The sequence below is a fragment of the Globicephala melas genome, chromosome 10, assembly GCF_963455315.2.
Source record: "Globicephala melas chromosome 10, mGloMel1.2, whole genome shotgun sequence".
Classification (NCBI taxonomy): domain Eukaryota; kingdom Metazoa; phylum Chordata; class Mammalia; order Artiodactyla; family Delphinidae; genus Globicephala; species Globicephala melas.
Genome location: NC_083323.1, coordinates 58,603,219 through 58,623,671, shown reverse-complemented (window position 1 = coordinate 58,623,671; position 20,453 = coordinate 58,603,219). Strand labels below are relative to the sequence as shown.

General features: G+C 43.7%; 1 protein-coding gene across 2 annotated transcripts; it reads right to left on the bottom strand.

The window, feature by feature from the left end:
* Positions 1-25: 25 nt before the first annotated feature.
* PYM1 (PYM homolog 1, exon junction complex associated factor) lies at positions 26-15,967 on the bottom strand. Of its 2 annotated transcripts, none has more exons than XM_030866705.2 (3): positions 15,915-15,967; positions 1,344-1,437; positions 26-954 (listed from the first exon to the last, which is right to left on the bottom strand). In XM_030866705.2, exons 1-3 carry the CDS (start codon positions 15,946-15,948, stop codon positions 471-473), a joined length of 612 nt encoding a protein of 203 aa, XP_030722565.1. In that variant the 5' UTR covers positions 15,949-15,967; the 3' UTR covers positions 26-470. The 2 variants fall into 2 exon arrangements, with proteins under 2 accessions (XP_030722565.1, XP_060162716.1); XM_060306733.1 differs by having other exon boundaries at positions 15,871-15,932.
* Positions 15,968-20,453: the final 4,486 nt, after the last annotated feature.

The following is a 20,453-nucleotide window of genomic DNA, read 5'->3' as shown; positions in this document are numbered from 1 at the left end:
AGGCAAAACATGTTGTCTACTTGAGTTTATTCTGTTCTTTAAAAAAAAAAAAAAAAAAAAAAGAGGTTAGGGATGGAGGGGGAAATAACCCATAAACACTGTGAACAGGAACCAAGACTCCAAGACTTGGGCGTACTCCCCCTACCCTCAACCTCAGTTCTCCAAGAGACTCCCACCCACCCAATTTTTTTTTAAACAAGACACCCAAATCAGCAGCAAAGGTACCTGGGATAGTCACTGAGATTTTGAACACTGGGAATGGGAGGGAGAAAAGTCCAAAAAAATAGGAGTTGGGAAAAAAAGGGAAGGAATGAGGGAGAGGCTAGGCTCTGGAGGACGGAATTGGGCCATGAGAGGTGAAAGTGAGCCAGTACAGGGGTACCCCTCCTGACTGCTGCTGCCCACATTCCCCAGGACCCCAGAGAGCCCCATGGTTTGTTCTGCTGTCCATCCTCTATTCCCCAAAGGCCTCACAGGCCCAGCTCCAAGTCCTCTAGCTCCTCCTCCAACGCCCTCCTCCTCGCTAGCTTCTCCAGCTGCTCTTTGCTGGGCTGGCTGATTTCCCCAGCCTGGATCCGCTGCTGCAGCTCTTCCACCTGCCGAAGCTTCTTCTTTAGGTTCTTTATCTTCTTGGCTTTCTCAGCGGTGGCAGCTGAGTCAGGCTGGTCGGAGGCAGCTGCAGGCGCTGCCCGGGAGGCCTGTGGGGCACTGGGGACCTGGGCTGTCTCTCCCAGGGACACCTTCTCAAGAGTCCGGCTCAAGGCCTCCGCCTCCCCTTTCTCTTGCTGCTGCCGCCTCTTCTCCTTCCGCTTCAGGTTGCGTTTGGCTGTCTTGGAGAGGCCTGGTTCACCACCTTCCGGCCTGGATGGGGTGACCGGAGCAGTGGCCTCCGGGCTCAGGCCGGGAGGCAGTTCTGGTTTACTCTTGAAAAACTTCACATACTTGTTCTCATACCTGCGGGGAACAGTGTCAAAGAATCACTGACTTTTCGAGCCCTTTTCCTAACCTTGTAATTTATTTCACCCTTTTCACTTTCCTGCTTCCTTCCTCTGCCTCTGGTCCCTCCCCAACTTTCCTCTGCTCTGCAGGTTGTAGGATCCCTAGGTCCTAAAGCTCTGGATCTCTGAATGCTATTTACAGGTTCTGCTGAACAGAGGCCATAGCAACAGGACTTGTCAGTCACTTGGTTACTCATCCCTCACTCATCCCTGAATCCCAGCCCCCTCCTTCCCTTTCCTAGGATCCTGGGATCAGGAAATTCTTCCCTGATCTCATAGGCACACATGTTCTTTCTTGCTGTAGGGACCCCACTAAATACTCCCTCCTCACGCCTAACCACGCACACTGGGACCTCCTCCTGGGGCACATAGCCTTCTTTCACCCTCCGCTGCTTTCGCCAGGTCCCGTCAGGTCGCTGTGTTGAAGCGATGTACTTGCCTGAAATGGGAGAATTAAATTGGAGAGTTACTCTTTCTAATTTTCAAATAGCCCCCAAGGTGAAAGAATGCATGAATGCACACAGCATCCCCCAGCACCTTCCACTAAATGCATCCATTAAGGCATTCTTTTCTCGTATCAACCGTCAATCCCACTCTCATTATTTACTGAGTGCCTATACACTGTATAATACACCATCCCTGCCCTCAGGGAGTTTCTACTTTTATAATCTAGTTGGCAAGACAGGGCAGGCATAGAGGAAGTTTAAAAAAAACAAAACAGCATGAGGACATCAAAGGACAGTACATGAATAAGAGGCTAAAAAGGGCAAAAACAAGAATCATAGGAAGGAGAAATGACCAGGGATGTAGAAAAGGGGAAGTTTTATTGAGGTGGATGGTGAAAAATAGGTCAACTTTCAGGAATCCATACTGTAGATATAAAAGCACCAGTACACAGGCTATATGTAAAGATGTTTGCATTATAATAATGTTGCTGCATTATTTAAATTGGCAAAAAGCTGAAAGCAACTTGAATGACCATCAATAGATGAGTGACTAAATAGACGTGGGTCATCCACATGATGGAACACCGTGCCGTTATGAAAAAGAATGTTAGATACAGATGTACTGACCTTGAATGGTATTCATGATAGACTAAGTGAAAAAGCAAGTTGCAGAATAATGTGTAAAGATCCTTAAACTTTTTTCAGAATCCCCCATACGCTCTTATTTTGTAATATTATGCATTTCACTGTGCAATCTTTTTTAAAAAAATCACATCCGTTAATCTCATCAGAAAACCCTTTACTGAAAAGCTGTCACGCTTCCAGTGGCAGTTACAAGTTTTCCAAAATTCTAATTTCCACTTGAAGGCTTGAATCTTATCCCTGGCAACAAACACTGAGAGTTGTTTTCCTTGAAATGACAGGCTCACTTCTTTCATTTTTCAGGAAAATGCCTATCAGGTACTCAGGTCTGAATTACTATAGTTTGTCAGTGGTTCCTTCGAGGAAAAATAGAGTTCCATGAAAAGGAAGCTTGTTTAGCTTACAACTCCAACAACTGCGCCAGTGCTTTTCCTTGAGACACCACTTCCGTGTGCAGCAGTGTTTCATGCTTACTTCCCATTTAATTCACAGAGAACTCTAAAAAGATGTTTAATTTTCAGTTATAAGATGAGTAAGTTCTGGGGGTATAAGGTACAGCATGGTGACTATCGTCAGCAAAACTGAACTGTACACTTGAAAGTTGCTATGAGAGTAGAGTTTCAGTGTTCTCACCATAAATCAATGAAAAGGTAATTATGTGAGGTAAAGGATGTGTTAACTAACCTTATTGTGGTAAACCTTTCGCAATATATATGTGTATCAAATCATCACCTTGTACACCTATAACATTGTACACAATGTTAAATGTCAGTCATATCTCAATAAACCTGGAAAAATAGATAAAAAGATGTGTATTAAAGAGCCAGGGTTTAATAAAATTAATAATTTTTATTGCATCATCAAGGATACTCTTAAGTGAAACTGGCATTATTTACTGCAAGCATGTGGCAGTGAAGAACACAATGACCAGTACGGTTTGGCGCCACCACCTTGATTAACGCTAAGAGGCCAGCAGTTTTACCCACCATTGCTTTTGTACCCTCAGTGCAAATGTCAACCCAGTAAAAGGGCAAATAACATCTCAGTATATTATCAAAATAGTTATGCTTGCAGACCTCCTGATAGGGTCTTAGGGAATCCCCAAGGGTCCTGGACAACATTTTGAGAACTGCTGGTGTAGAGGGTGCTCCCATTCCTTTTGGGGCAAGGAGCAGCACTTAGAGGTCCAGACAGTTTGTGTATAGGGGCAAAGAGAAAGGTGTGGAAGGACACATACCAAGATACCAAGACCTTAATGCTGATTACCTTAAGAGGGATAACCTGGAAGAAGAGGTGGTAGAAACCATTAAGCTTTAATAACATATTCCTAAAAAAAACACATATATATATTTATATCTTGTGTTAGTCTTGTTTTTCTTTTTTTTAGTATAACTTTTTTTAGTATAATTTGTTAAAAAAAAGGAAAAAGAAGAAAATAAAAAAGATTAACAAAATAAAAAGTCCAGTCCAGAGCCTCCCACGGGGATTATACATTGTTACATGAACTGGGTTTTTGTTCAAAAGGCAAATATCATTAATAAATTAAAACTAAAACAAAAAATGTTAAAGAAAATGGGTAAGATTTGACAGGTAGAGGGGATGGGAGAGAGAACAAACATGCGCCAAGAAAGGCTTGGATGTGGGGATGGCCCGAGTATGTAAAGAACAGAAAACAGAGGAGCCCAGGAGAACCAGACAGTTCATGATGAGGAATAACATGAAGCTAGGTTGAAAATTAAAAATGGGGCCAGACCGTAGAACGCCTTAAAAACAAGGTCAAGGAATTTGGAATTTATCTGGTGAATAAAAGAGGGCCACTGAGAATATTGTTTGCTGAGCTGCAACAGTTTAGAGACAAGAGTAAAAATTCAAGAATGAAAAAACAGGGACTTCCCTGGTGGCCCAGTGGTTAAAAATCCACCTGCCAATGCAGGGGACACGGGTTTGAGCCCTGGTCCAGGATGATCCCACATGCCGTGGAGCAACTAAGCCCGTGCACCACAACTACTGAAGCCCGTCCACCTAGGGCCCGTGCTCTGCAACAAGAGAAGCCACCGCAATGCGAAGCCCGTGCGCTGCAATGAAGAGTAGCTCCCGCTCACCACAACTAGAGAAAGCCCGCGCACAGCAACAAAGACCCAATGCAGCCAAAAAGAAATAAATAAAATAAGTAAATTTTTTAAAAATCATCTTTCAAAAAAACGACTGCAATAATCCTGGCATGAGAGACAGAACTGACTGAGAATGAAAAGGAAGAGAATGATGCCAGCCACGTTATCAAAGGATCAACCTCTCTTGGTAATTCACTGACTGGGGGAAGCGTAAAGAGGTTAAAGCCAAAGACACTTCAACACACTTAGCAATGCCAATCTTGAAAATTTAGCATAAGGAAATAATTCGAACAGGAAAAAACGAAAACAGAAAAAAGAAGAATGGGACAGTAATCATGTGAAAACTATGGCATTATTTATAAATAGCTAAAAATTAAAAACAAACTTCACATCCAGTTATACAGGAGTGGTTTATAATATAGCCATTAAAAATGACCAAAAAATTTTAATCATTAATATGATATAACGGAATATAAAACATAAAGTTAGGTCTTCCCTGGTGGTGCAGTGGTTGAGAGTCTGCCTGCCGATGCAGGGGACACGGGTTCGTGCCCCGGTCCGGGAGGATCCCACATGCCGCGGAGCGACTGGGCCCGTGAGCCATGGCCGCTGGGCCTGCGTTTCCGGAGCCTGTGCTCCGCAAAGGGAGGGGCCACAATGGTGAGAGGCCCACGTACCGCCAAAAAAACAAAAACATAAAGTTATATACACTATGATTTATTATTAAATGTTATGCATATTCATAAGTTTAGAAAAGAAGATGCAATACGAGAAGTTATGTTGGTGATTGGCTTATAAATAACTTTTCCTTTTAAAAATTCCAATTAATGTTGTTGCTATATTGTAGGTTTTTAAAAATCTCATTTTGGGTTTCAAATCCAAGCGGCTTTGGAGACACAAAGGAGAGTGAAATTACTTTTGACCAGGTAAAGTAAAAATTTTATGGAGGACAAAGCATCTTTGTGATCTTTGGAAGATGAGCAGGATTTAGACAGGTGGACGTCGGGGTGTGGTTATGAGGAAAGACGAGAAAGGGAAGTATTTCAGGCTTATAGGACAACATAAACAAAGGGACAAATCAGACTAGTCATTCCCCTACTTAAAATTCTTCCTGGATTCCTGTTGCCCTCAGGGTATTTACATGGAACATGGAACCACACACAAAGGCCTTCTTGACCCAGCTCTTGCTAGTCTCCAGCCTCTTCACACCCAGTCATTCACACTCTCTGCTCCAGACACTGAAATAGTCACAAATCTCACCTGTGTCTTTATTCTCTACGCCTTTTTGCTTTTAAAACAATCTTCCTTTGGCTTGGAATAGACTTTTCTTGATTCTTATCTTAGTTAACGCCTATTGGTCTTTAAAGGTCAAGTTCAAGTATGAACTCCTCAGTGAAGTCCTTCCTGACCTCACCAACCCAAACCAGTTTAGAAGTTGACCTTTGTGCACCCACAGCACCTGGTGTGGCCTTTTACCATGATCTAATGTTTAAAATAATTGTTTGCTTGCTTAAGAGCAGAAAATTTGCCTTTGATCTTTGAAGCAAAGGGCCTGGTCCATGAAAGACTGTAATTAATTCAAATTAATGAATAAATAAAGTTAAGCATCATATTAGGGAATAGCAAGAATCCAGTATGTTTTGGCAAAAAGCATATGTAATGGAAAAAGAGACTAGAGGTAAATTAGTCAGAATATGAAAGGTATCCAATCTCCTCTTGAGTTTGGACTCAAGCTTCAGAAGGTGGGAGAACACTGAAGGCCATTAAGAGAGTGCATATGATCTGCACAAAGCATTGCTTTAAGAAGATTAACCTGAAAAATGTGTAACATAAACTAAAGGTAGAAAAAAATGAAAGCAATAGCTGCAATGTGAGAAGACTTGATTTAAATGGTCTCTATAAGTGTTGAAAAGAAAATGAAAGAGAAATTCATTATGAAGAATAAGTAGTCAGGATCTGAAGACTGCCAAGATTTGAATGAGAGAGAGGAAATCATTGTGCCACAGTGGATTTAATCTGGTGCTTTTCATGTTTTCTCTTATTTTTCACAACATCCCTGTGGGCATGTAGTGCGTATAGTAATAACATTATTCACACATGGATTTTAAATGTTTATTGAGTACTTGCTGCTGTGGCAGGCAATGTAACAGGAGCTAGGGATACAAAAATGAATGAATAAAGCAAGCAAGGGTCTTGCCTTCTTGGAGCATGCATTCTAATTAAAAAGAAAGGTAGACCAAAAAAAAAAAAAAAAAGAAAGAAAGGCAGGGCTTCCTTGGTGGCGCAGTGGTTAAGAATCTGCCTGCCAATTCAGGGGACACAGGTTCGAGCCCTGGTCCGGGAAGATCCCACATGCCGCAGAGCAACTAAGCCCGTGCGCCACAACTACTGAGCCTGCGCTCTAGAGCCTGCGAGCCACAACTACTGAGGCCCACGTGAAACAACTACTGAAGGCTGTGCCTAGAGCCTGTGCTCTGTAACAAGAGAAGCCACCGCAATGAGAAGCCTACGGACCACAACGAAGAGTAACCCCCGCTCGCCGCAACTAGAGAAAGTCCATGCACAGCAAGGAAGACCCAACGCAGCCAAAAATAAATAAATTTATTTAAAAAAAAAAAAAAGAGTCCATAGGAGAAGACAATTTTGTGAAAGTAACTAATTCAATTCTAGACAGGCAGTGTTTTTACAGGGAATTAAGGAGAAAGGGACAATGCTAGAAACATACATTTAAGTACACTGCAGAGATTATAGTTGAAGCCTTAAGACTAGTAAAGATGGCAAAGGCGTGGATGGACCTAGATCCTTTCATACAGAGTAAAGTAAGTCACAAAGAGAAAAACAAGTACCATATATTAACGCATATATGTGGAATCTAGAAAAACGGTATAGATGATCTTATCTGTAAAGCAGAAATAGAGACAGAGATGGAGAGAACAAACGTATGGAAAACAAGGGAGAAAGGGCAGGGTGGGTGGGATGAACTGGGAGATTGGGATTGACATATATACAATACTATGTATAAAATAGATGACTAATGAGAATCTACTGTATAGCACAGGGAACTCTACTCGGTGCTCTGTGGTGACCTAAATGGGAAGGAAATCCAAAAAAGAGGGGATATATGTATACATATGGCTGATTAACTTAGCTGTACAGCAGAAACTGACACAGCAATGCAAAGCAAATACACTCCAATAAAAAAATTAAATAATAAAACACAGCAAAAAAAAGAAAAAGAAAAAGATGGAGTGTGAGAAAAGATAGGGCAGAAGCTTCTTGAATGGCCATCCTAACTGGAAGCCCTCAGAGATACAAATAGCCCATTATCACAAAGGAATACCTATTTTATGTTATCTTGGTTTCAGTCTCTGGCCTTGATGGTATCCAAAGGTACAGTCAAAAAGAGGGGAGAGGTTTGCTGATTCCTAACCCTAGAAATAAAAACCATGGGCAGAATACCATGATTTTCAGTAGCATCTTTGAGAGAACCAGAAACTAGAGGTTAGAGACTGCTACTATAAGAACTTTGTAAGCTTTGTTATTTCCCCACATCTGCTATTTTGTAATCCTCAATCTATTTCCTTAAACTGAAAAGGGCTTTGTTTTCAGGGGTGGCAGGAAGACAGTGAAGAGACAACACAGCAAGGCTTGAAAGAACTCCAAGGGGTTAGGTGGAAGTGACTCTTAAAGGTGTGCTGAATCCCTGGAGCCTGTTTCAAAGTTAAGAAAGGAGATCTGGGTCACAGATCTGAGCCTGAGGATGACCTGAGGGCCAACAATTATAAGACTTAGATGTGGTTTCTTTTTTTTCTTTTTTTTTTTATTAGTCATCCAGACATGGTTTCTAACATAGAGAAAATATTAAAAAGAAGATCCAATCTGGAGGAATGACCCTGGAAAAACGGTCATGATTATTTTCCTCAAAGAAGAAAAGGTGTCAGCAACACTAGGAAATAATTCTTAGAAAAAAAGGACCAGGACAGTACTACTCCATGGAGACCAAAAGAGTTTGAAGTAACGGCAGGTGATTAACAGTATTAAATATTACAGAGAGATTAAGGAAAAGCAGAACTGAGTAGGAAAAGGTTATTGATTTTGGAAATGTGGAAATCCCTAATTATGTTCAAGAATACAGCCTCAGACAAGTAGAGTGGTCAGAAGCCAGACTGTAATTAAGTGCAATGAATGTTTATTGAAAGCCTCCTATGAGAAAAATACTATATGAAGTGCTACAGGGATTATCAAGATCAGTAAAATGGCCCCTACTTTCAAGAAATTTACAGTTTAAGTAAGGAAAAAGGTGGGCAAGTTAGGCAAACAAAGAATAAGACAAAAGTATAAATGTCTTAGGTATCCCTAAGAGACACTGACACATAACTAATAGGAGATTTCAAGAGAATAAATAACCACACCCCATTTGATGGGGGAAGGTGACAGGAAATTAGGAAAATCTCAGGGACTTGACCTCAAAGAGTAGGAAGCAGTAGTAATAATAACAACAGTAAATCAGTGGCTGATATTTTTGCAGGCAGAGAAAGGAAGGGAAAGGGCATTCTAAGAGGAATAACAACAAGCAAAATGATGGCAGTGTAAAACTCACAGTATGTTAAGAACAATTAGGAAAGAATGTTTATTAATGAGTGGGTACTTTACACCAGGAACTTTACATACACTACCTGACTGAATCTAGACAATAGGTAGATTATTATGATCTACAGCTGAGGAAACAGCCTTCAAGAGGTTGAAGATGTCCAAGATCACAAAGGCAGCATGTAGCTGCAGTCTGAACTCAGTCCTGACGCCAAAGCTTACATACCAGAACATTCCTATTCCACCTGTTTTATACTATACTGCCCAGTTTCACTAGAGGGTTTAGGCAGAGATATAGTATGTGATGATACTGTATTGAAAAGTGGTTTGTGCTCATATTAGAGAGGAGTATCTTAAATGTAAAAGTGAATGGTCCATATGTAAATTTGAGAGTCAATTCCAAAAAGATAACAGCAGCTACCCCTTATTGAGTGCTTGCTTCATGACAAGGATAGTACTCAGTGTTTGTGTGTGTGTGTGTGTGTGTGTGTGTGTATATATATATATATAATTTTTCTTTTTTAAGATTTTTTTGACATGGACCATTTTTAAAGTCTTCATTGAATTTGTTACAATATTGCTTCCGTTTTATGTTTTGGTTTTTTGGCTGCGAGCCATGTAGGATCTTAGCTCCCTGACCAGGGATTGAACCCGCATCCCCTGCATTGGAAGACAAAGTCTTAACCACTGGACTGCCAGGGAAGTCCCTGTTTATATATATTATTTCATTTTCACAACTCCATGAAGGATTATTCGTTTCACAGATGATGAGAAATTTAATAATTTGCCCAAAGTTACAATGTCAGTAAACTGCAGTAGAATTCGAATCCAGGCTGTGGGTTCCAAAGGCTGTGCTTTTTACACCACTATTGTGTATTGTGTTATAAGTGAAGAAGAATACCAGAAAGTTCAACCTCACTAGTAATCAAAGGAAATACAAATTAAAACAATAAAATATCATTTTTACCTATCAAAGCAGTAGAATTTTTAAAGATCAGAATACCAGTGTAGTCCAAGAAGTGATGAAACCAGTATATTCATATCCTGTCAATGGTAAAACCCTTCAGAAAACAATGTGGGGGCTTCCCTGGTGGCGCAGTGGTTGAGAGTCCGCCTGCCGATGCAGGGGACACGGGTTCGTGCCCCGGTCCGGGAAGATCCCACATGCCGCAGAACGGCTGGGCCCGTGAGCCATGGCCGCTGGGCCTGCGCGTCTGAAGCCTGTGCTCCGCAACGGGAGAGGCCCGTGTACCGCAAAAAAAAAAAAAAAGAAAGAAAGAAAGAAAGAAAGAAAGCAATCTGGCTAACTAAGAGAGAGAGTATAAGGTAGTCCTAACATAGAGCAGCATTTCCTAAATATTGTTATGTAATAAAACACTACTTCTGTAGTGTTGTAGATATTGTAACACTACTTCTGTAAGGTTACCCCCAAAAATTGTTAAATAAGTTTGAGAAATTCTGGGTTAAACATAGGAAAAAAATTTTCTTGTTCTTATCAGCAAGACTTAAATGAGTTATGTTCTCGTTCATGTGAATATTCCAATGGAAATGTGGTTTACAGTGTTTCCCAAATTTATTTGACCACAGGAAGCTTATTTTTATTTTAGTTTTTTATTTTACAGCACATCTCACAGGACTACTAAGTGTTCTGAGAATCATACTTGGGGAAGTACAACCATTCGGTATGATCCAAATTATGTTAAATAGATATGCTATATATATGCAGAGAAAGAAAAACTAAAAGGAAATGTAATTGTAGTTATCTTTGGGCTCTGCAATTACCAAATATGCAGGGGACTTATATTTTATACTAGTTATGAAAATATTTTCCAAATTTTCTACAATCAATATAAATTAATTTTATAATTACTTAAAAATAAATAAAAGTTTGTATCCTCCAATCCAGTAATTCGACTTTTGAGAAATCTGTCCTAACAAAATAACCCTAGGGCTTCCCTGGTGGCGCAGCGGTTGAGAGTCCGCCTGACAATGCAGGGTACACGGGTTCGAGCCCTGGTCTGGGAAGCTCCCACATGCCGCGGAGCAACTAAGCCCGTGAGCCACAACTACTGAGCCTGTGCTCTGAAGCCCGCAAGCCACAACTACTGAGCCCATGTGCCGCAACTACTGAAGCCCGCATCCCTGGAGCCTGTGCTCCGCAACAACAGAAGCCACTACAGTGAGAGGCTCACGCACCACAACAAAGAGTAGCCCCCACTTGCTGCAACTAGGGAAAGCCCGCGCACAGCAACGAAGACCCAATGCAGCCAAAAATAAATTAATTAATTAATTTTTAAAAAAGAGAAAATAACCCTAAATGCAGACAAAAATTTATGTACAAAAATATTCATAGAGTTCTTATAACAAAAATTCTGGAAACAATCTAGAAGTCTAATAACAGAAGAAAGGTAAGAGAGGGTGTATGCCCAAATAATAAAACACTCTGCCAGTATTTTAAAAGATGTTTTCAAAGAGTTTTTAATAGCAAAGAAGAATACTTATGTCGTGAGGTTAAACGAAAAGGCAACACATAAAAATGTAAATACCGTCTGATTAAAAAATGTTTTAAAAATGCACAGAAAAATAGAGATCAAAAGGGTATATGCCAAATTGAACAGTGGACAAATTATATTGAACAAAAATTAAATAATTAAATTTGTACTTAAGGAGCAGTAATCTGGTAACAGTGTGTCAAATGAACTGAAACAGAGAGAGACAGAGGTAGGACAACTGTTTAGGAGGTCACAGCAATATTTGCAGGATAAAGGAAACTAGAATTTTATCAGGCACTTAGATTGACTCAAGTACTCTGCTTGATACTTTACACATGTAATCTATTCTAATCCATAATCTTTATAACAGTAATAATTACAGAACCATTTCTTGGGTACTTTCTATGTGCTAGACATGTACATTATTTCATTTAAATTTTAATTCTCACAATAATCCTATGTTGTAGGAGTTATTATTCCTATTTCATTGATGAGAAAACTAAAACTTGGATTCCCTAGGCTTAAAATTCCCAGGCCATGTAGCTAACAAGCATTGAAGATGGGATAAGGGTAACAACAGCAGAAACAGAAAATGATACTTTGACAATTGGAGGGTGGGGGGTAGAAGAGGGAGTAAAAGACAATGCAAAAACAACACCCCAGTTCATTTTGTTAATAACAACAAAAACACCTAGTGCTCTGATCTTGGTTTCCCACACCATTCTTAAGTAAAAGGAACAAGGGCTCCTTAGAGAAATAGCTGATTCTAGGACTGGGCCAGGAAATATGCAAGATGAGCCTGGAGCAGCTTCTAGTGCCAGAAAGTAAGAAAGAGCTAACAAAACAAAACAAACAAACAAAAAAAACCTACACTGATGGGGATATGTCAAAGGGACACAGGGCCAACTAAAAGAGCTCCCAATGTTCAAAGCTGAAACATTTGAGCAATAAAATAAATAACCCGAAGTTCATATTGATACACATAACTGACTGAATAAATAAATGGCAGAAAAAATAAATAAATGGCAGAGAAGAGACAAATCTGTGCAAAAGAATTTCAAATGATGTGTATAAATACTCCATCCTTAAGGAAGGTAGCATAACTCCCCACTCTTTAAGTGTGGGCTGTGAACAGTGACTTTCTTAAGAGTACAAAATGGAAAGGAGAAGGGGAAAAAAGTAACTTTACAGTGGAGAAACTTTACAAACACTACCTCAGGCAGGAGATCATGGTAAATATCAAGACTAAAACAATCTTTGTGATACTATGTATCCTCAATACGATATGATGAAAACCTCACTTTACTTCTATGGTCCTCCCCTAAAAAACACATAACCCCAGTCTAATCATGAGACAAACATCAAATTCCAATAGAGGGGCATCCTACAAAAATAACTGACCAATACTCCTCAAAACTGTTAAAGTCATCCAAAACAAGGAAAGTCTGAGAAATTGTCACAGCCAATAGGAGTTTAAGGAGACATGAGAACTAAACGTAATATGGGATCCTGGAACAGAAAAAAAATTAGGTAAAAACTAAGGAAATCTTAATAATGTATGGACCTTAGTTAATAACAATGTATGAATATCGGTTCATTAATTGCAATAACGATACCATACTAATGTAAGATGTTAATAACGGGAAACTGAGTTTAAGGTATATGGGAACTGTATCATTTTCTCAATTTTTCTATAAATCTAAAACTGTTCTAAAAAGTAAAGTCTATTTAAAATAAAGAAAGAGAGAAATGATGCAATAAGCTGATCTTGGGTTGGCTAGAACAATGGTGTCTTTAACAGAAATAAGGAAGGAAAAACTGATATCGATTATGGTCAGACTGGATTTAAGGTGTGACAGTATATCCAAGAATGAAAGCTACTCACCAAACAATTAGAACTGACAACTCAGGAGAGAGGCTAGTGCTAGAAAGAAACCATTTTGAAGAGTTAAGGAACAGGGAATTCCCGGCAGTCCAGTCCTTAGGATTCGGTGCTTTCACTGCTGTGGCCCAGGTTCAATCCCTGGTCAGGGAACTAAGATCCTGAAAGCCGCAAGGCCAGAAAAAAAAAGTTAAGGAACAAGTAAGCAGTGAGGAAATGGAAATAGTATGTGTGGACCTGATATTCAAGAAATCAGGCTATGAAGAGGAAAGAAACAGAAATAACAGACCTTGATTTCTCAATGAAACAGAAAATGAGGCCATCTGCCACAAGAAGGGGAATTAAAAGGGAAAGTCATCGAGAGCTGAGAAAGGTAAGGGAAATAGCCATGGTAGAATGTAAGCAAACCAACAAAGAAGAATTGGAAAAAAGCTGTGATCTTGGCAGAAGTTAACATTAAGTTATATTATACTGAATGTGCTACTGTCTGTGCCTCTTCTCTAGCCATGTGCTGTGGCCTAGAAGCTGAAGCCAAGAAAACAGTTGATGGGTATGATTCAAGATAACAGAAGTGCTTGCTTAGTATTGAAGATCAAAATGAATGAGGAAAGCAATGAGGATAGTGACTGTTCACAGAGGTCTAGCAGGGTAGCATCAAAAGTAGTCATGAAGGGCTTCCCTGGTGGCGCAGTGGTTGAGAGTCCACCTGCCGATGCAGGGGACACGGGTTCATGCCCCGGTCCGGGAAGATCTCACATGCCGTGGAGTGGCTGGCCCCGTGAGCCATGGCCGCTGAGCCTGCGCGTCCGAAGCCTGTGCTCCGCAACGGGAGAGACCACAACAGTGAGAGGCCCGCGAACCACAAAAAAAACCAAACAAAAAAGTAGTCATGAAGATACTGGTAGACTCAATGAAATGGGAAAGGTCAAGGACCAGAGAACCTAAGGAGAGCAAAAAGCTGATTCTATGGGCATGTGGAAGTAAAAAAGGTGACTGGGTAAGGAAGCTAAAATAAGTGATGGGGAACACCTGAAGGGGGAAGCAGTGTCATAGGTGATGTCCTATGTGGTAGGATATGTAGTAGGTCCAGGTTGTAGTGATTCTAATGTGTGGCTGGTTTGAAAATTCAAAGGAAAGTTAATGGTCTCATGCTGAGGAACTATACAATAAGAGTATTCCAAAGATGCTGAAGACACTGAGAATGAGTGAAGACACTGAGAAACAGAATAAAAGAAAAGAAAAAAGAAAAAGATATGCTACATCAGGGTCCTTGTGGGCAGTGAATGGGCAGGTTTTAGAGAAAATGCTGTAATTGCACGGCAGTACCTTCCATGAGACTTACAGTGACAGTGGTAGATCAATGATCTGGAAATAGTAAGAGAAAGCAAAAAAGCAGTGTGATTCCTTCTCTTCCACACAGTCACAGAGAACAGAAGATACCTCTTGGTGGGAGGGTAGGGTGAGATGTGATATCTGGACGTCCGTTAAATCAGTTTAAAGAAAACAATTAAGAATAAAGAGAAGTGTACTGGACAACGAGTATCCAAAGCACACATTAAAAGAAGCAAACTGAAGAAGTACCTACTATGTAGAGAGCAAGAGAAGAGGTTGTACCACTTTGAAAGGTGAGGCTGCAGAGAAGTAGCAGAGACTTGGGTTGTCATTAGATACCATAGGAGGGGTGGGTTGAGATGTAAGTAACATGGAGAACAAGCAAAGCAAGAGGCATAAAAGGTACATTTTAAAACAGACCGCATGTACCAAAGCACACACACACTGTCACTTCTACAGAATACACATACACAATGAGGGCTACAAAAAACAGTAATACTTTGCCTTGCACAGCGTTTTATAAATTGCTTTCACATATACTATCTTATTTGACTGTCACTGGGTAGATATGCACATTTTTCTGAAGGTGGGGAAATTAGGATGGGCTATAGCCAAAATGAAAATCTTGATTTTCAGTTTTCAACACATAAACCTCACATACACAACAGATATTTCAGCATCTCAATCAGCCAGGTTGGAAAATCTTCTCTGATCAGAAGGCACAGTGGGCTCTGTAAACTTGTCACACGGCTTGAGAGGCCACTAGACACCTTCTTGTTCACCTTCTACCACCTTAGATCCCTCAACTCCCATCACCATCGCCAGAGAAGGTACAGAAGGGTGATGCCATCAAGGAGAAAACTCTAGCTGAAAGTTGTATTAGGTCCCTCTTCCCTTCACACCTCTGTACCTCAGTGACCCAACAATGAAAATAAGGGAGAGTGGAAAAAAGAACTATGTAGGAATGAGGAGGTCTCCAACAAATACAGCTTCAAGAAAAAGAATTTAAACGGGGCTAGGGTAGGGCAGAAAGCAGGTACACTGAGAGATGGGGGAGGGGAAGAGGGGGAGAGCAGGAATTGGAGGGAACTGAGAGTATAGGAGCCCCCAAGCCTGAAAAACCCAAAAGAAATATGGCAGCTCCAACTTCTGGACGAAAGCTAAGGGCCCGTGAGGGTCCTGGAGCAAAGTCCAGCATTGAAGGACCCCACGGTTTGGGTGACCGGAAGCGGAGACCCCCCAAACACGAGACCAGAAGGGGGCGCAGGTGACACCCCGTAGGAGAGAATGAATGGGGAAGGCGGTCCGGAGGGCGGGGCAAAGGAGGGGCCCCGGGATGGGCGGGGCACAGACCCCTTTCCAACTCCGAACCCCTACCCCGAGAGCCCGGGGAGAAGCGGCTCCACATCTCCCGCACTCACCGCCGGTCTCATCAGTTACATAGGGAGTCGCCATCTTGAAAACGCAAACCACTTCCGGCGTGAGCGGGCTGGGGTCCCGCCCCCCTCCCCACCGGAAGTGGAGTCCTGATCGTAGCAAGCCACCATTTTAGTCTTAAAGGAAGAGTGCACCATTTCATGGGCAGCAGTGAAGGAGGAGGAATGGGGTAGAAGCTGAAGACTCTAAAAAATAAGAGCCGTGGGCTCTTTTACTGCCACTGATAGCATTAGTGAGCGCCTGCTGCGTATACAGCAGTTCTCTGGGCGCCGAGAGAAGTTCCGAGGCACAGCCCCTCTCCTCAAGGCACTCTTCGACTGTCTAGGACCTGCGGGAGAAAAGGGGGCAAGGCCCACCTGCATCCAGAAAGGGCGGGGGGCGGCTAATAAATGAGGAAAAGAAGAATATTCAGGCCCTGGCCTTCATCCAGGTCCCAGAGCAGCTTGGGGACATAGGACGGGACAGGCAAACTCCGGGAACGCACTGGGGCGCACCAATGTTGGGGGCGAACGCAAGACCCTAAATAACCCTCTCTTAGAAGGTGGGGAGGTCGAAATCGCGTGCCGATTGCCCTTGGCCGCTCAGCTCAACCCTCTGGACGGAGACCCGAGAAAGGGGAGTGCAAGGCCGAAGGCGCTGCCGGTCGGTCACCTGTCCCCGCAGCCTCAGGGTTGCCGGCGGCTTCTACGGCTGAGGAGGCGCGGCGGGCCGGGCTGGGCGGGCAGCCCGGGCCTGGCCCTGCCCCTGGGGCGGCCCCAGGGACTCGGGCGGCGAAGTGACGACGGCTCAAGTCTGCTCTGGCCTTCGACCCGGGAGCCTCCTCGGGCTTCGCCCCAGGGTCAGAGGGCAAGGCGAAGGCTTCTGGGCGGACCCAGTCAGTATTCTAATTAACCTCATCCAAGTCTCTGGGCGATGGGGATCGATATCGGGGCAACGCGCCAACAATCTGAGCCGTACAGTCACTCCCTTTGCAGCCCTACCCTGCCCCGTGCCTCCCTATTCTTTAGAGGAACCCAAACGTTTTCCCTCCCCCGCTCTTTCAGCAGCTCTTGTTCCTTCTGGGCTAAGTCCTGCTAAACTCGTTTCCCTCACAGCTTGGGAGGGGCCGGCTGCAAGTTCCTCTCCTCAGGTGTCTGCCCTGCCCTCTTCCTTCCCCCCCCCCATGTTGCTTTTTCCTCATCAACCCATTTACCTTCCTCCAAATCCCCCACTTTGGCTTAGGTTAATGTCCAACAGAACCAGTTAGTGACCACCTCCAACACTAGGCTGCATGTCCCACTTAAAAAACAAACAAACAAAAAACAAAGCAATGGCTGACTAGGAACTTAGTAAAGCTTTGAAATGAAGCTTCAGAAGTTTTATGGGGTCACAGCTTGGCTTCTCTTCCATACTCCACCTTCCTGAGTTCCACCAGAGGCCCAGCTCAGAAGATCTCAAAAAGACTCATTTAAAAACTGATTTGCATTCAATACACTGTCATTGCAAATGTTCTAACACTGCCATCCTTCATCCCTGCTCTTCTTTCACCAATTGTGCTTCAGCCCTGCTGGTCTAGTATCCTGTCCATAGCCTTGTTACTAAAGGTAAGAGTGAGCTGAAGCATCTAAAAACTAGAGGGATGTGTTGGTACTGACTGTACTACCTGAGGAGTACTAGTGGGCTAATCAAAGGACCTTTCTGCAAGAAGCAATCCTAAAGTGGCCCCTGTTGACCACCCTACCCTAGGCCCCCCACTATGCCTTCAGACATCCTGCCTCAGCTCTGGGGTTGACGGGAAGTGAAACTCAATTGTCTGCCTAGCAGACCTGCCTGGGACCCAGCCCTGAACCCCGGATGTGTCCCCCACCACCCTGAAGAGGAAGAGGGGAACGAAGAGGCTGGGGAGAACAAAGCTGTTGTTTTTTCCTTTCCCTTTGTTCATTGCGGTTTCTTTCTTTCTGATTTTTATGATGTGGTTGATTAAAGAAATGAGCACCTGGAACTGTAGGCATTAGACGCCTCCTCCTTAGATGTTTCTTGGCCTTTCTTCCTCCCACCCCCACCAATAACTGACTGCGGTATGATGGAGCACAGATCCAAAAGAAGATGCAAGCCTAGAGTATGACCGATTCCAACTTATTGCTTATTAGAGAGATCACCTCATGCCCCACTTTGAAGTCTCAAAAAATGTCTTAAAAGGAGCATCTTTAACTTCATGTAGGAACATAGCTGAGGATGACAGAGTGAAAAAACACAGGTCGTACATAGGGTGGTAGCACTGCAAGTGTTATTTGCAAGGAAAGCTGAGTGCCTTAAGGATTAGTATCATTCCAGGATTTCTAGATGAGGGGCTCAGGGGCAGAAAACTGATTGGAAGAGGAACTAGGGGACCTGTTCTTACTTATATTGTATGTTTGTTTAGGATGGCTTATACACATACCCACACAACCAAGCCACTGTTTGGTGCAGTCCTTAAGCTGGGCTATCTATGTCTTTGGCTGTCCTGCAGAACAAAGTACAGGACTTGGTGCGTAATAAACCTTCAAAAGTGCTTGGGGCTTCCCTGGTGGCACAGTGGTTAAAAATCCGCCTGCCAATGCAGGGGACACGGGTTCAAGCCCTGGTCCGGGAAGATCCCACATGCCGCAGAGCAACTAAGCCCGAGAGCCACAACTACTGAGCCCACGTGCTACAACTGATCCCACGTGCCACAACTACTGAGCCCGCATGCCACAACTACTGAAGCCCCCATGCTTAGAGCCTGGCTCCGCAACAAGAGAAGCCCCGGCTCGCCACAACTAGAGAAAACCCACACACAGCAACCAAGACCCAATGCAGCCAAAAATAAATAAAATAAATAATTTTTTTTTAATTAAAAAAAAAGTGCTTATGATTTACTGACTGAGGAGGTCATGTAGGAAGGGGAGATGAAGGATGGGGAGTGTCTTTGTCTTTTTAAGATTAGAGGGGAGACAGGAGCAGAGAGGCAGGTCCTCTCCAACCGCTGCCTCATATCTCCAGTTCAGATGCAACAACGATACTCCAAACCCTATTACTCAGCAGCTATATTTCTGATAAAAATGGAGGATTCTCTTCCAACAAGTCTCAGAACAGTCAAGAACTGCTTAGACCCCTCTGTTTCCACTAGAGGGCCTCGTGTATTCATTCCTTCTCCTCTCCAACCTCCACCAAAAGTATGTATATATTACATTTGTGTTTGTATGTGTGTACACGTACAACATACACACAACACCCACATACACCCTTCCAATCAGAGCTCTCCCTCCCCCTCTCCACCACCAGGTGTATGAGGGAAGATTCCAGGAACTCAAGCCTTTGTTACTGTGCCCTACTTCAATGAAGGCTAGGAGGCGGTTAGACAGAGTTGGGGCGGGGCCAGGGAGCAGGATGCCTGGGTCTTCAGTTCCTACCAGTAAGTCCCTAGGCCTCAGCCTCTCTCCCTTGCTCTACCAGCCTCACCACCATCCATGCTGCCCCAAGAGCCTTAACTACAAACAGATTCCAGACAGGAGAAGCTGAAAGGATCTCCTTTCACCCCGACTGTTGGCCAGGGCCTTCCACAGCACCTGCCAAGGCCAGCAGGTAAAGTGGGAGGGTTAGGGCATGGAGAAAGGGTGGATTCAGACCAGAATGCTCTTTTTTTTTTTTTTTTTTTGCGGTACATGGGCCTCTCACTGCTGTGGCCTCTCCCGTTGTGGAGCACAGGCTCAGGACGCGCAGGCTCAGCGGCCATGGCTCACGGGCGCAGCTGCTCCGCGGCATGCGGGATCCTCCCGGACCGGGGCACGAACCCGCGTCCCCTGCATCGGCAGGCGGACCCTCAAACACTGCACCACCAGGGAAGCCCCCAGACCAGAATGCTCTTTGCACCTGAATCACAACCCCAGACTTAAGGGAAGAATCGGAGTCTTGAGAGAAGGAGGTGTCCTTAGCCTGGGGAAAACAAATCTGAGGCACCTGGGGTTTGGGTTTAACGGAGGTGAGGAACCTGGAGGCAAAGATGGGCAGATTCTCTCAAGTAGTGTCAAGCAGTGTGGAGCCCATGGTGGCAGGGAGGTGTCTGGTCTTAGGATGTGCAGTCTGAAACTCTGGCCTTGCTCCTGCGGAGCCTCCTGAGTGTGAATTCAATCCATGGTGGATGGATGGAAAGGAGCTGGGAAGGCCCCTGGTGGCAGCAATTAGGAGAGGGTGAGAAGTTGGTTGGGTGGGCAACAGCCAAGCTGTCTCATCAGCCGCCCCGCCCCCTACCTTGGCCTCCCAGGGTTGGGATGCGGGGAGAGGCTGTGAGTGATTGGAAAGACAGATACAGAGCTGTTACGGGGCGGGAAGATGAGCTGCGCAGGAATGTGGAGAAAGTGGCACAGACCAGAGCCCTGGAGATAATCGGGGGAGGGAGGAATCGGGTCTGGTGAACTAGAAGTTTCCAGAGTTAGGGGCGCCCGGCGCCGGGCGCGGGCGCCGGCGAGCGGGCCTTCTGGGGTGGGGGGCGGGCAGCTGTGTCGTCAGGAGCGGGGCGGCCCCGC